This window comes from Anopheles moucheti, chromosome 2 (genome assembly GCF_943734755.1).
Source record: "Anopheles moucheti chromosome 2, idAnoMoucSN_F20_07, whole genome shotgun sequence".
In the NCBI taxonomy this organism is placed as follows: Eukaryota; Metazoa; Arthropoda; class Insecta; order Diptera; family Culicidae; genus Anopheles; species Anopheles moucheti.
The window spans coordinates 17128702-17142187 of record NC_069140.1 but is presented as its reverse complement, the minus strand read 5'-3'; the positions used below and the strand labels follow the sequence as shown (position 1 = coordinate 17142187).

The window sequence follows — 13486 nt, the reverse complement described above, 5'->3', positions numbered from 1 at the left end:
ATCAAAGTTCGACTTCGCAGTTGGTTCGCTTCGGGGAAGCCTAGTTCAGAACTGACACTGCGTTCCGTTCGCTCGCTAGCTCGCTTGTTCGCCTACAACCAGTTCGATCCGGAACAGATTCCCGTCCAACCGGTACCGCTAGAATCTGGTACAAATAGGGACCATCGATTCTGCCACACGGCGGCAAACACTATTCCTTTCATTCACCAGCTGGTCCCCAGTTTGCTGCTCTTGCTTCAACAAGAAAATGAAAATAGGAGCAAACAAGAGCGAAAGTCGATCACCGACGATCGAACATAGTTTGGAGTTATGTGCAACTCTGCAATAACTCAATATTTCATAACAAACATTCATAACAATGGTGCCCATGGTGGGTAACAATGTTCAAGGACTTTTGCTCCCAACACCCACAAATTGTTGGATAGGTTGGGCTCGGCCGTGTTTACAGCAACTCGACAAACGAGTTACAATGATTGCTGTGTCTTGGAAAAGGGTATGAAAATAGATCAAGTTTTAAATATAGTGCAGTACCTGAAGATCAAGGTGCGTGCAGTACGATCAAAACTGAACAGAGTCGTCTAGAAGGTATCGATCGTAATATCGACCAAAACGCATCATGGACCATTGGAATCTTCGGATGGAATAACAAGCTCGTCCTAAAAATACGCAAATGCCTCAAATATCTTCCGTTCCAAATGGACCAATCGGCGTGTGGCGTGATTCACCCTTCGCCCCACACGATACGTTGAAATTTCTTGCCCAAAATATTGTGGACCAAACTACTCTTCTGCTTCTGCGATGCGTTCGCAAAAACAAAAAAAAAACAGCCTGCAGCGAAGAACAAGTTCCGGAACCTGTTTCATTTCCCTGGTCAATGTCATTTTTGTTTTGAAGCCGTTCGCCCGTTCGAGCGAGCACAAAACCAAAACAACGCACCGGCGGTACTGTTTTGACTCTGTTGCTAACCGAACCGAAAGACAGGCGGCCTCTTCGGCGTCTTATTTTTGCAATACTATCGCAACGGCTCCACCCTTGGTAAGGCCAACGCACAGGGTTGTTTGTGTTTCCGAGGGTCCTGTTCCAGGCAATGGTGAAACGAGCCCGGCCACGATAAGCGTACTATCTGCGATCAACATCATTCCACGCGAGGGCTCGTCCGGGGTCTCCCCGGCGTAATGTAATTGGGAGCTCTTTCGGATGGACAGTAAATCCGAAGGTTCCGGCAAAAAGGTCTGTTGAACTCGGGTGTTATTATCAGTACGGGGAGCGTTGAAGAAAGCTGGGACAGCGGGCGTCAGTGGGGTTTGTTTTGATTGAACCGTACTGTTCCTAACCTTCTTTCGCATCGTAGGTGCCTTATCGTCAAGTCGGTCAGTCAGCCGCCGAAATGACTTGCTCCTTTTTCCCCCAAAAACTTACTGCCTCCAGAGCTGATGGGGTAAGCGCGCGTTGCCGGTGACCGGGAACCCCAATTAGACCTTGCTTTGCGAGACCTAGTTCTTCGCCGTACTTCAGCAGCGCAGAACTTCCCTATAGCGTGGCGGTTGATAACCGCTCGGCAAAAACCGTTGTTGACTATCAACAACGCTGCTCGGGGCCACTGCGAGAGGTTGATCCGCCGATTAGCCGTCGATCGACGGGGGCAATGGGGATGAGTTTTGTTTTGGTTCGGTCAGTAGATCGGTGTTGCTATGGAATCGGTTGCTTCAGTGTATGGTGGAAGACTTTTTTTTCGGGAAAAGACAGAGTTTTAGACAGGGATCCAATCTAAATTGCATGATATATTTAACATGGTAACAACGATCGTACTGATCTTCAAGTCTCTAGGATTTATTAAAAAGCAGTTGCCATGGCTATGTTATACGAAATATTTCAATCAACTACACTGGAATCAATGACCTACTTTCGAATTACCTCTCCAAAATACCTCAGCCAAATTCTGAGGAGATCTATTTCGATATCAAGGCAACACTGAATTATGTTTAATCTGAATAATGCTTCCTCCTTCAAGGGTTCAGTACTATGTTCAACCAGTCTTCATGGACAAACGACAGCGAGCTCCCGAAAAGGGGTTCGAACTAGACATTACTAGTAACGGAACGATTGCGGTAGAGCCGCGATACTCCGCGATGGCCGTTTAAACCTTCATGAGACTATTGTACTGCGGTACAAGATCAGCGTTCATCAAGAACTATTCTTCTGAAACGAGCCAGCTAGAAGAATGATGGATGGAAATTTCCACTCTTCAACATCGTCCATTGCTTTCACTCTCTCTCTCTTTTTCATTCTTCGTAGAGTTTGCTGCACAGTTGCCTTTTGTCTCGTGCCATCCTGTTCCGTGCTTTGTTCATTCCGGTGGCATCTCAGAAATGGCGGTAAAATCAGTGTCAGCTGTAGCGCTATTGAGGATGGCCTAGAAATGTTGCAGCCAACAGGGTCTCTTGAATAGCATTAGAAATGGAAAAGTACTGACCCGTGCGTAATGGCTACCGAATTCAGATTTGTTAAGTTCGAGTTTAAGGTACGCATGTTGGAAGTTAAAACCTGGTTAATCCTGTACCTGTTGGAATTCTACGCCTAAATTACCTCGGGGTAAACATCTACAACGACAACTAAAAGTAAAGGAGTGACTTAATAATTTAATGGTATGCAGGGGTAATCTTCAAGATTGTTAAAGCTGAAGTACTTAGAAAAATCTTGGCTAAACTGTCCCTTCTATACACAAAATTGACCTAAAAGTTGTTGGTAATTCTGATCGCAGATAGCCCGAGTCATTAGACAACCTACACAAATATCGATACTGGATGTCAAAAATCAAATTCGACGAAGGAGATATTCGATACGTTCCACTGTTTCACAGACAACAATGCTACTATGGTTATGGAACTACTTGATTATTTAATACTAAATCGTGATTCCCATTTCCTTCCCCACAAATCGGTGGAATAATTCACCTTAAACTATGCTCCATAACATTAAAATCAATAACAAATCCTCTGGTCGCGAATTGCATCATAATAAACGCCCACAGCACCAACACTCATCCGATAGACCAAACAATCGGCTCCAGCCCTGAACTCCTCGGAAGGCAAAGCCGCTGGCTGTGCTGTATGGCCGGAAAATGTGCGCCCGTCAGCAACCCGGTCCGGCCAAAACGCAGTACACCCTAGCGGGGACTTTAGACCTCCGGTTATTTGATTGGCAAGTGCGATTGGAGGGTGAAGTGTAGAAGCCGGCCAGCAGCCGTGTCGAAGTCAATGAGCAGTGCAGCATAGGAAAACACACCCTTTTGGAGCAGATTGAACCGGTTAAGCCCAGCCATACCGTCACTTGATTCACAACGCCACCCAAAATATCGCACGGGTGAAACGGTTCCAGGGCTGTATGTGATGCGAAACTAAAACTGTGTTTAGAGTGAGCAGGGCGATGTGAAACGGAAAAACAACAGCAAAATCGTTCCTACGGATAAGATTGTGCTGGCTGCCATCCGAAGGAAGGGCAAGGACTGGGCCACTTTCGCTCGACCCTTCCATTCGGGCCCTTTTCTGGCCGAATCGCATCCTTTGCCCTTGAACGAGGCAATAAAATTGTTTTCATTCCCTGCCAGCATACCGAAGGGACTGGGACGGTTCTTCGGAAGCTGACGGCAGACAATGCGACTGTTGCGATACTTTCTCCCGCCCGGCATAGGGATCGAATCAATCAGATGGAAACAGCGTGCTCGAGGAGTGTTCTGAAGTCGATAAGGCACGCCACTGCGGAAGCTTCGAGAGGAGAAAGATCGCGACGCAACTTTCCGCGGGAAGCAAAACACGGTGTCACGCAACCGCCCGCTGTGTGGACGGTCGGCGACAGCATATCCACCCCACTCGCCCGTACGAGTGACGTCACCCATCAAAACAAGCGCAACAGGTCGATCAGCCCCCGGAACATGGGGCATGGGGTGGTCGGTTGGACAGGCGCAGCAACCTACCCCTTGACGTGTGTATGTGTGTGTGTATGTGAGTGTATGTGTGTGCACGGAACATGGTATGGGCCCACCCTCTGCCAATCAGCTGCAGCCAATCTTGGACGCTCTCGCTCGCACGCATACCGATGCCGGTGGGTAAGTTTCGGGCCCAACAACTGTGCCGTCGCGTCGTGGCACCCTTATCGCAGGTCTTGAGAGGCCTGGGTGCCGTGCAGAACCGGGCTAGGGTGAGGTAGGGGTGCAGCAGGTTCTATTTTCGCTCACCGGCATCTCTTTCCCGCTCGCGTGGTATTGCTATCTACCCTCCACCGAAATTACCCGTTGCGTCCTGCGCCCTCTGGCCGGCAGCGACTGTGCGGATGGTGCGAATATAAAAAGGTCTGGTTCCATAGGTAGCAGCATCAGTTCACCAGAACCAATCCAATACAGAAGATGAAAACAAGCTAGTTTTCCAATTCTCGTGGTTACGCTCTAAAAGTGCCAAGTGCATCTTTAAACAAAAACAAAAAAATTCTTCCAAAATTCAACGCTTCACTAAGCGAAAGTCGCTTTTTCGTGCGGTCTTAACTAAATCCCAGTTTAAACGAAGCTACTTCGCCTACCTTGCCACCCGACTCCGACTCGTTGTCGCCCCGACCCCTGAAACAGGCCAGTCAACATCGAAGTGTGTGCAATTGACCAGTGTTTGTGTGTGTGTGTGTGTTAAAGCCCTAATTTTTAAAGCATCATTCCCGAAGTTAACCTTCACATCCAAGTTATCAACAAAATGCCTCAGCTCATCGAACAGTACACGCCGTAAGTATCCAACAATCTGATTGCTTTCCTATCGCACTGACGAAGCCCTGGAACACAAACACACATTCGTATGCTCAGCGGAACCATGCCCCGAAATTAACAGCGTCATCCCGAGCTGAAGGGAATTTAGAATCCGTTGCATCCCTTACCGTTTTGGCCGGTCTGGGGGTGTGCCCTCGAAAGACGGCTGATAAAGCTATCAGCGTTCAGGCTTGTGAACCCCGTCTGGTACTCTGGCACTGAACGATCTTATCGAACGTATTGCGATATGTCCGAGCCCTTTAGATCTGGCGGAAGCAAAAAAAAAACCTTTGCACTTTGACATTCCCCATACATCGGCACTTGTTTGTCACCGTCTCCGGATCCTTGGCGTAGCACCGCTCATCTGGCTGATAATCAGCTCCGCTAATGATCTACGTCAGGGTGAGATGTTGCTTTTCTGCCTACGTAAGATGGCAGGGTACACAGCTGCTGATAACTGCTGGAGAATGTATGTATATAAGCGGTGCACGATGCCAGCACTGGCTCAGTAACCGTTTACCGCTGTGAGCCGAGCCCTTTTCAACTCGATCACATCAGCGCTGTGATCTCTCTCAGTGAATCCGCTACCTCCAACTCGCATCTTCCAATGAGCATAGTGTGTTCCAGTGCATTGTTCTGCTGGAAACATTACCCGACGTCTCGCAACAGTGTGCGCTAACCGTTTGCTTCGTTTGCCCTTGTGCTTTCACCTTTCTACCTCGCGATGGTTAAACTATTCGCCCTGCTCAGGCTCCCGACCACCCTGGGATGCAGCCCGAAACTGAAGACGCTGCCGAAGAACCTGTACAACCACCTGCGCGGCTTCCCGGTCGTCAACGGTGAGGTGTCGTTGCTCTCGGACAAGGTGCGCCGTTTCGTGGAGGAATCGGCCGCCATGTGCCAGCCGGAACGGATCCACATCGTGGATGGCAGTGAGAGCGAATGCAGCACGCTGCTGAAGACCCTGCACAGCCAGGGCACGATCAAGCCGCTGCCCAAGTACGACAACTGCTGGCTGGCCCGGACCAACCCGGCCGATGTGGCCCGCGTCGAATCGAAGACGTTCATCTGTACGGAGCGCCAGGAACAGGCGATCCCGACGCCGAAACAGGGCGTCAACGGTAGTCTGGGCAACTGGATCTCGCCCGCTGACTACGAACGTGCGGTGATGAACCGTTTCCCGGGCTGCATGAAGGGACGTACGATGTTCGTCGTGCCCTTCTCGATGGGTCCGATTTCGTCCCCGCTGTCCAAGATTGGAATCGAAATCACCGACTCGGCGTACGTCGTTTGCTCGATGCGCATCATGACCCGCATGGGTTCGGAGGTGCTGGACAAGCTGTCTGACAACTCGGTAAGTTTCGCGTTCCCAGTCTCTAGCGTTCCCAGTGAGTGCGACATCTTCCGGCAAAACAAGCGTACTTACGGTGGCTTTCTCATTATAGGATTTCATCCGGTGTTTGCATTCGGTTGGTACGCCCGCCAGTGGTAAGATTGCAGTGCCATCGTGGCCGTGCGATCCCGAACGTACCATCATTCTGCACAAACCCGCCAACAACGAGATCGTCTCGTACGGTTCCGGTTACGGTGGCAACTCGCTGCTCGGCAAGAAGTGCTTCGCGCTTCGCATCGGTAGCACCATCGCCCAGCGAGAAGGATGGCTGGCGGAGCATATGCTGATCCTTGGCATCACCGATCCGAACGGTGTGAAGAAGTACATTGCGGCCGCGTTCCCGTCCGCCTGTGGCAAAACGAATCTCGCCATGATGAACCCGACCCTGCCCGGCTACAAAATCGAGTGTGTCGGTGATGACATCGCCTGGATGAAGTTCGACTCGAAGGGCCAGCTGCGGGCAATCAATCCGGAGAATGGTTTCTTCGGTGTTGCCCCCGGTACCTCGAACGAAACGAACCCCAACGCGATGGACACGATCTACAAGAACACGATCTTCACGAATGTCGCTTCCACATCCGATGGTGGCGTATTCTGGGAGGGTATGGAGAAGGAAGTGTCACCCGATGTCGAGATCACCGACTGGTTGGGCAATCCCTGGAAGCTGGGTGAATCGAAAAGCCCGGCTGCGCATCCCAACTCTCGCTTCTGTGCACCTGCCGGCCAGTGTCCCATCATCGATCCGGCATGGGAAGATTCGGAGGGTGTCCCGATCTCGGCCATCCTTTTCGGTGGACGTCGCCCGCAGGGAGTTCCGCTGGTGTATGAGGCCAACTCGTGGGCGCACGGTGTCTTCGTCGGTTCGTCTATGCGCAGCGAAAGCACGGCGGCCGCTGAACACAAGGCCAAGGTCATCATGAACGATCCGTTCGCGATGCGCCCATTCTTCGGCTACAACTTTGGTGACTACCTGAAGCATTGGCTGAGCATGGAGAAGCGTGCCAGCGCGGCCGGAGGTCATGCGCCAAAGATTTTCCACGTCAACTGGTTCCGCAAGGATGCCAACGGCAAGTTCCTGTGGCCCGGATTCGGCGAAAACAGCCGCGTGCTCGAATGGATCCTGCACCGTATTGACGATGCCGACTGCTATCGGGATACACCGATCGGTCGTGTGCCGACGGAAGGTTCGCTCAACCTGGAGGGACTCAGCAGTCCGATCAACGAGCGGGAACTGTTCTCCATTCCGAAGGACTTCTGGCTGAAGGAAGTGGAAGAGGTTAAGCAGTACTACGACAACCAGCTACCTCAGGATCTACCGGCGGAGATCGCCACCGAGCTGGAGCAGCTGAAGAGCCGCATCGAGAAGATGTAAACCATGCACTGATTTAATGACAAAGCCAAGACAAACCACTACTATTTAAGCGAAACGAAGAGATTACGGCAAAACTGCCGCGCTGGCCGGGTTTATTGACCGCGGTCGGGCGTGCAGTATGACAGGGACCGAGCAGCAAGTCAAGAGTCTTTAAGTGTAGATATTTTGTATTAAACAATGTAAGGCAATATTGTAACTACCCCTATAGTAAGTATTGTGATAGACGGAGTAAGAAGAGAAACCGGGGCGGGCATGGTTTTACGAAAACACTGGCCCGCCAATCTGCTAACCTGGAGCAAAACAACAATGTACGAAAACTATGAGATTCAACAATAAAAAAAGATGATAATTTATAAAACGCGATGTTTTTCCCTATTCGCACCTACATGAGCAGTTCTTTTAGGAATCCGTGTTTACTGCAAAACATTGCTAGCATTGCTTATGTGACTGATTATTGATTCCTGTTGTTGTTTACCATCGGTTCCACGGTCAATGCCGAGCTGCGACCAACTAATCAACAGCCTCTAGATAATAAAGATTTGAATTGTGTCAAGGAGACAGGGCCAAACTATTCCTTGAGGCTGTATTTCATTCGTTCAAATAACTTTTTTAATTCAACATAGTGTGTTTTACAAGTTCAATTATTCAGGATGTGTTCAGTGAATTGTCTTACTAAAAGTCCAGGACTCCAATTTTAATACAAGAAGAACGTGCAGTCCTAGAAGAACGCATAGCTAGGTAAGACTTGATCTTTCAATGAATCTACGCATAAAAACGGGAAATCAATATAAAATTGGGTAAAGATTTTTGTAGTCCTCCCTATGGGGGGGCATAGGGTTTGAAGCTACCCAGGACATATTTGTTGCACTCTGGGCTCTAAAAAAATTAAAAAGTTTATGGGGTTTGTTTAAATTTTTGTTTCTGTTGCTCTATTAAGAAAAAACAATGCTGTTTATGAGCTGATGTGAACTGATGGTGCTGTACTATAGCATCACCGATACATTAAAGGTGGATGATATGCATTATTTTATGTTCAAATCCAAAATAAATTAATACAAACACAGTATGACAGTACCAGATTTTTACAGAGGTTTAAAGATTTAACCAGAACTAAATAAACAAACGAAAACCAACGATCAAATTAAAAATGGCTTTCCCGCAAAGACATTACGGATAATTTCTTTTAAATTAAATTAATACAATATCTCAGAGAAAAATGTCGATCAAAAATTGACGAAAAATTGATCACGGCATGGATATAATGCTGTCGCTTAATTACATACGACGTATACTTATGGAATTGGAAACAGCATTGATTATTGAATATGAATGTAGAAAAAAGTTATAATCACTCACCAGATATTCAACCAACAAGCAAAATCAGGTCACAATTTCTACACAAACACTTGCACACAACAGGCACTTACTAGTAGCACTTCTTATTTTACAAACAGAGACGCTAATACTCACTGTTATTAAGATGATTACGACGGACACTTCGTACACTATGGTTTTCTTGTACGTCTCTTCTGAGAGATGTACCTAAGTCCCAACAAGGAGTCACTAACGAAAACATTGCATAACGCATTGTAAAACTATATCACGCGAACAAGAAAGGATAGAATCGAAAATAATTATAAGCACAGAACATAACAACACTGGCCACATTTGATGAGCACCAAACCGAAACACATTTCACAGTTATCTAGACCGAATTTTCGATTGCCTACACCGAAATGACCGTACACGATCTTCAATAAGACGAAAGAGAAACTTTTACATAGTTAAAATTGAGCAGTCTATAAACAAATGTTGCGAAACTAAAGCGGGCTACAGCACGAGATTGTTTTGTTTTGTTTTCTATGAGGACCACGTGCAAAAACGATAAGTACAGGCAGTCCCCGAAATACGCGGTACCTCTTATACGCGGATTCGAAGATACGCGGTTTTTGGAAATTTGACATATCCATTCCAAATCCATTTTTCTTCACATAACACATTTCTTTCTAACTTACTTTAACGTAAACTTTCTAAAAATCGAATGATTCGCTGACTAAATAAAGTTCAGATAAGGAAGTCGACTATGAAATCTGACTTTGAAGTATAAACGAAATTGCAGCAGGATTCGACTCACATGGAAATTCGAGATACGCGGATTTATCTCGACTTATAGCGGTCCGCTATAATAGCGTATCTCGGGGACTGCCTGTAATTTGACAAGTCGGTTTAGTAAGCGGATAACAGCCAGGGGTGCTCAATGCGAAACAATCCCACAAGGTTATAGACTTAAGATTATAGATTTTGCCGAAGATTTTATCTAAATGTTTTCAAAAATTAAAACAAACCTCATAAACTTTATAATTGTTCCCTCCCATTGTCCATAGTGCAACAAATATGTCCAGGGTAGCTTTAAACCCTATCGGAAGAGGACTACAAAAACCTTTTACGATCTATTGAATCATAAGTACCGAAGTTATGTCCTTCAGCAAGGATCTAGCAGAAAAAGAAGAAATAACATCTTTGCGGCATGATTAGAACTGTCTTCCGAGCTTGAACAAATTCTGCCACTTGGGTTTGCATGTTGGGTCGACCCAAAAAGTGGGTTTATATCGATGTTGTTGGGTTCTACGCAATATTAATTTATAACTGCTGTTTATACCAAGAATATCTTATTTAGCGTCCATGTCTTTTTAAATACACTTCAAACAATAATTGCACCACATTTTTGTTTCCCGAAAATACACGGTAATGTCAAATGAAAACATAATTTCCGTAATTATTTTTCCAAATGTCATGGGGTTTGTCCTGCGGACTGACAGCTGTGCAATTGAGACGCCGTTAAAAAGCGGTTAAAAACAAAATTGATTCGAAATCGACAACAAACGTCTCGCATGCGACGGACGTGGTTATTTATTTTACAAGTAGCAGTTTTAGTTGTTAAGAAATATCAGTAACATAGTGCTGAGTGATATTTGATTGTAAATTAGTTCATTTGACGGAAACAACAGTGACGGCGTGATATTATTCAACGTGCTTGCGTACATCCGCCCAAGGTCAGCCGTCGGTGAAAAACATCTGCGGGTCCAACGAAAGAAAGTTCCCACGATGCCCCTTGCTGCTGCTTCCGCTGGTTTGGAGAGTGGTTTCTTTGACCAGCCAATGATGGAAACACCGGGGAAAAAGCGCAAAAGAAACGCGGAAACGAATCCTTTCCTGAACTTTACCGATCAAACGTTCAGCATTCCTTCATCCACTCCGATCCATAATCGACAGATTGATGGCAGTGCGTTTGAGAATCCGTCGTTCCGCGTATCTAACAAGGAAAACTACAACCTGTTCTCTGACTCCTGCATGGAGGTGAAGTCAATTGCGGATCTTGCTGGTGGGGCATCGAAGCGTCCGAAGGGCTTGGCGTGCGATGCCAACCCGTTTGAAGTGGTACGCAAACCACCGAAAAAAAAGAAGAAACAGATGCATTCGGGGGCTGGTGGTTCGGTTTCGCTGGAGGAGAGTTGTTTTGAGAACCCGGGTTTGAATCTGGCAGCGGCCGATAAACAACCGGTAAACCCATTCGAGGTCCCGCGCGATGGAGACGAATGCAAACGCCAAGAAGCGGAAGAACTGAGTCGCTGCTTTGTGAACAATGCTTTAAACATCCGTGGAGCAGAAAGTACCGAACGATTCAATCCTTTCGAGATTGTGCGCCCTAAGGAGGGATCAGTGTCAGAATCTTCAAACCGCGCATTGCCTGTACCGGAACTGGCTGGCATTGAGAATCCGGCTCTTGAAATGCCAACGTACGCAATCGCCGTACCGTTTACTCCGTCTCTGAAGCATCGTATCAACTTCCAAGAGATCGCACCGAACGCTTTGACACCGTGTCAGATGTTGGCCAACATGGTGGTGTGCAGCCCCGACCCGGCCAAGATGGGTGGCGCTGAATTACAGTCCAAGAATGCGACTGTAACGCTGGGCAAAAGACGTTCCCTTTCGGTTATCAGCGAAGAATCGGACATCGGTGAAAAGCTGGACTGCTACCAGCTGGAACTGGAAAACAGCATCAATGAGGCGAAGGCAAGAAAGCAACGGCCGGGCAATGGTGAAACGACTCCGTTTACATTCAGCGGAACAGGCCATCGTCGTAGATCGGTAAGACGTAGCTTGATCGACATGAAACACATTAGCAATCTTTCCCAGCGACTGCATGAGCTTGAAGACGAGGAGAACGACTTTACCAAGCTGGAAGACGATGAAAAGGTTCCCGATAGCGAGGAAGAGGACAAAGAAAACAAACAGCCAGCAACTGCCTTAGAGGGAACGACCGCTAAGAAGGATGGAAACGTAACAGAGAATGGTGAAAAGCCGGTCAACAATAGTGAGGTCGCACCAGCACACTGCAACCAGATGACGTTTACCATCACCAAAGAAACGACGGTGCGGGAAGAGATCCGCATCGACGTCTCCAACCCGGACGTCCAGTTCGAGGAGGTGGAAGATTTCGAAGACGAAGAACAGGACGTGGAGTTGCTGAACAATCCGGCACCGTTTCAGCGTGCGTACCGTAAGAAAGAACCGCTCACGGAAAAACTCACGGAAGCGGTTGAATCGGACGAGTTCAAACGTCCACTGGCCGGTGCATCTCAGATGGCAGGAGATGCACGCACAAATGCGCCGATAAAATCGCACAAAGTACGTGACGTAATTCGTCGTAGCTTCCGTAGATTGATTCCCCGCAGTCAGACGGGCTCGAATGACCCGAAAGGAACAGTGGAAGAGAAGCAATCCCTCCCAGAAGGACATGGATTGATCTCTACCATTCGGCACAGCTTAAGACGACGACAGACGAAAGCTAAATCAGGCGAGGAAGATACCAATGGGACAGGAGCGAAACAGAACGTAGAGGAAGAGGAACAACAATCGCCACTGGAAATGTCCATTATAGCTGAGCAACCACGTGCGGTATTCCGTCAGCCGTCGCTGGAGCAGTACAAGCCGATTGCAGCTACCACCGGATCCGGAGGTGGTGCTGGCGGAACGCTCCGAAGCAGTCTGCGTCGCTCAACGAAAGACATTCGGAAGCAGATGATGAAGTCGGTGTTTCGTAAGCAGTCCGGCGATTTGGACGGTGACCATCATCACCACGGTCAGCATGTTGGTGATTTGATTTGAAACGCTAAAAGACTGAGAGGAAGAGAGGCTTATAAGAGGGGATCGTACGACTATACCACAACTTTTGCACTGTTGCACTGTTAGACCCAGTTCGAGTTTCAGTTCAGTGTCTCTTTTGGACACACCAAAACCAAAGTAAGAGATTTAGGTTTGTAATGGCAGGAGGTTACAAGTATTTTTGTTACTATATTTCAAAGGGTTTTCCCACTAAAATTCAAACAAATTTCCACCACATGTTGGAATGCGGTTTATTCCTATTTTTGTCACCATATAATTATACCATTTAAATGCACCAAAATATGTTTTTCTTTACTTAAATTATTGTAAGTTATAGTATTGGCTAGGAGAAGGGTGTTTTTTTTTGCGACACGTTTCATTTGCTCCTTTTTTTGGCACTTTTTTATTATAATCCGTGTTTTATTATTACACAAATCAATGTTACTAATATAAAGCATGTAAAACCAACGCTATTCCATCTCGAGTTTTGTGTGTAAAAGGAAAAAAAGCATATCACACTTTAGGTTGAAATTGATGATCGTCTTTCTTGAAGTTATGGTGCATTTTGTATGCAAATTGGTCCATTCCATTACTCATTGTCAACCGTGTGTTTGAATTCGTTCCGGCGTGAAGATCATTGAATGGCGTGATAAGCGACAAACCTGTGAAGCGGAAGAGGAATTGTATTAAATTGATGATGTGCCCCATTTTCGGCTAGAACGTGGCCAATTGAATTGCAATGTAATATGGTGGAGGTGTGTAATGTAGT

At 47.1% G+C, this 13486-nt stretch overlaps 2 protein-coding genes across 2 annotated transcripts; both read left to right on the top strand.

The window, feature by feature from the left end:
• Positions 1-4385: 4385 nt before the first annotated feature.
• On the top strand, positions 4386-7885 carry LOC128299140 (phosphoenolpyruvate carboxykinase [GTP]). The gene is made up of 3 exons (XM_053035010.1): positions 4386-4765; positions 5537-6140; positions 6232-7885. Exons 1-3 carry the CDS (start codon positions 4737-4739, stop codon positions 7549-7551), a joined length of 1953 nt encoding a protein of 650 aa, XP_052890970.1. The 5' UTR covers positions 4386-4736; the 3' UTR covers positions 7552-7885.
• A 2771-nt stretch (positions 7886-10656) lies between these two features.
• Positions 10657-12720, top strand: LOC128298447 (uncharacterized). The gene has a single exon (XM_053034200.1). It carries the CDS (start codon positions 10657-10659, stop codon positions 12718-12720), a length of 2064 nt encoding a protein of 687 aa, XP_052890160.1.
• The last annotated feature ends 766 nt before the right edge of the window (positions 12721-13486 follow it).

Excerpts from the sequence above, each read along its gene's own strand:
- LOC128299140 (XM_053035010.1), top strand. The coding sequence starts at position 4,737 with ATGCCTCAGCTCATCGAACAGTACACGCC. Across the intron at positions 4,766-5,536 it reads CTCATCGAACAGTACACGCC|GCTCCCGACCACCCTGGGAT; the intron begins GTAAGTATCCAA and ends CGCCCTGCTCAG. Across the intron at positions 6,141-6,231 it reads ACAAGCTGTCTGACAACTCG|GATTTCATCCGGTGTTTGCA; the intron begins GTAAGTTTCGCG and ends TTCTCATTATAG.
- LOC128298447 (XM_053034200.1), top strand. The coding sequence starts at position 10,657 with ATGCCCCTTGCTGCTGCTTCCGCTGGTTTGGAGAGTGGTTTCTTTGAC.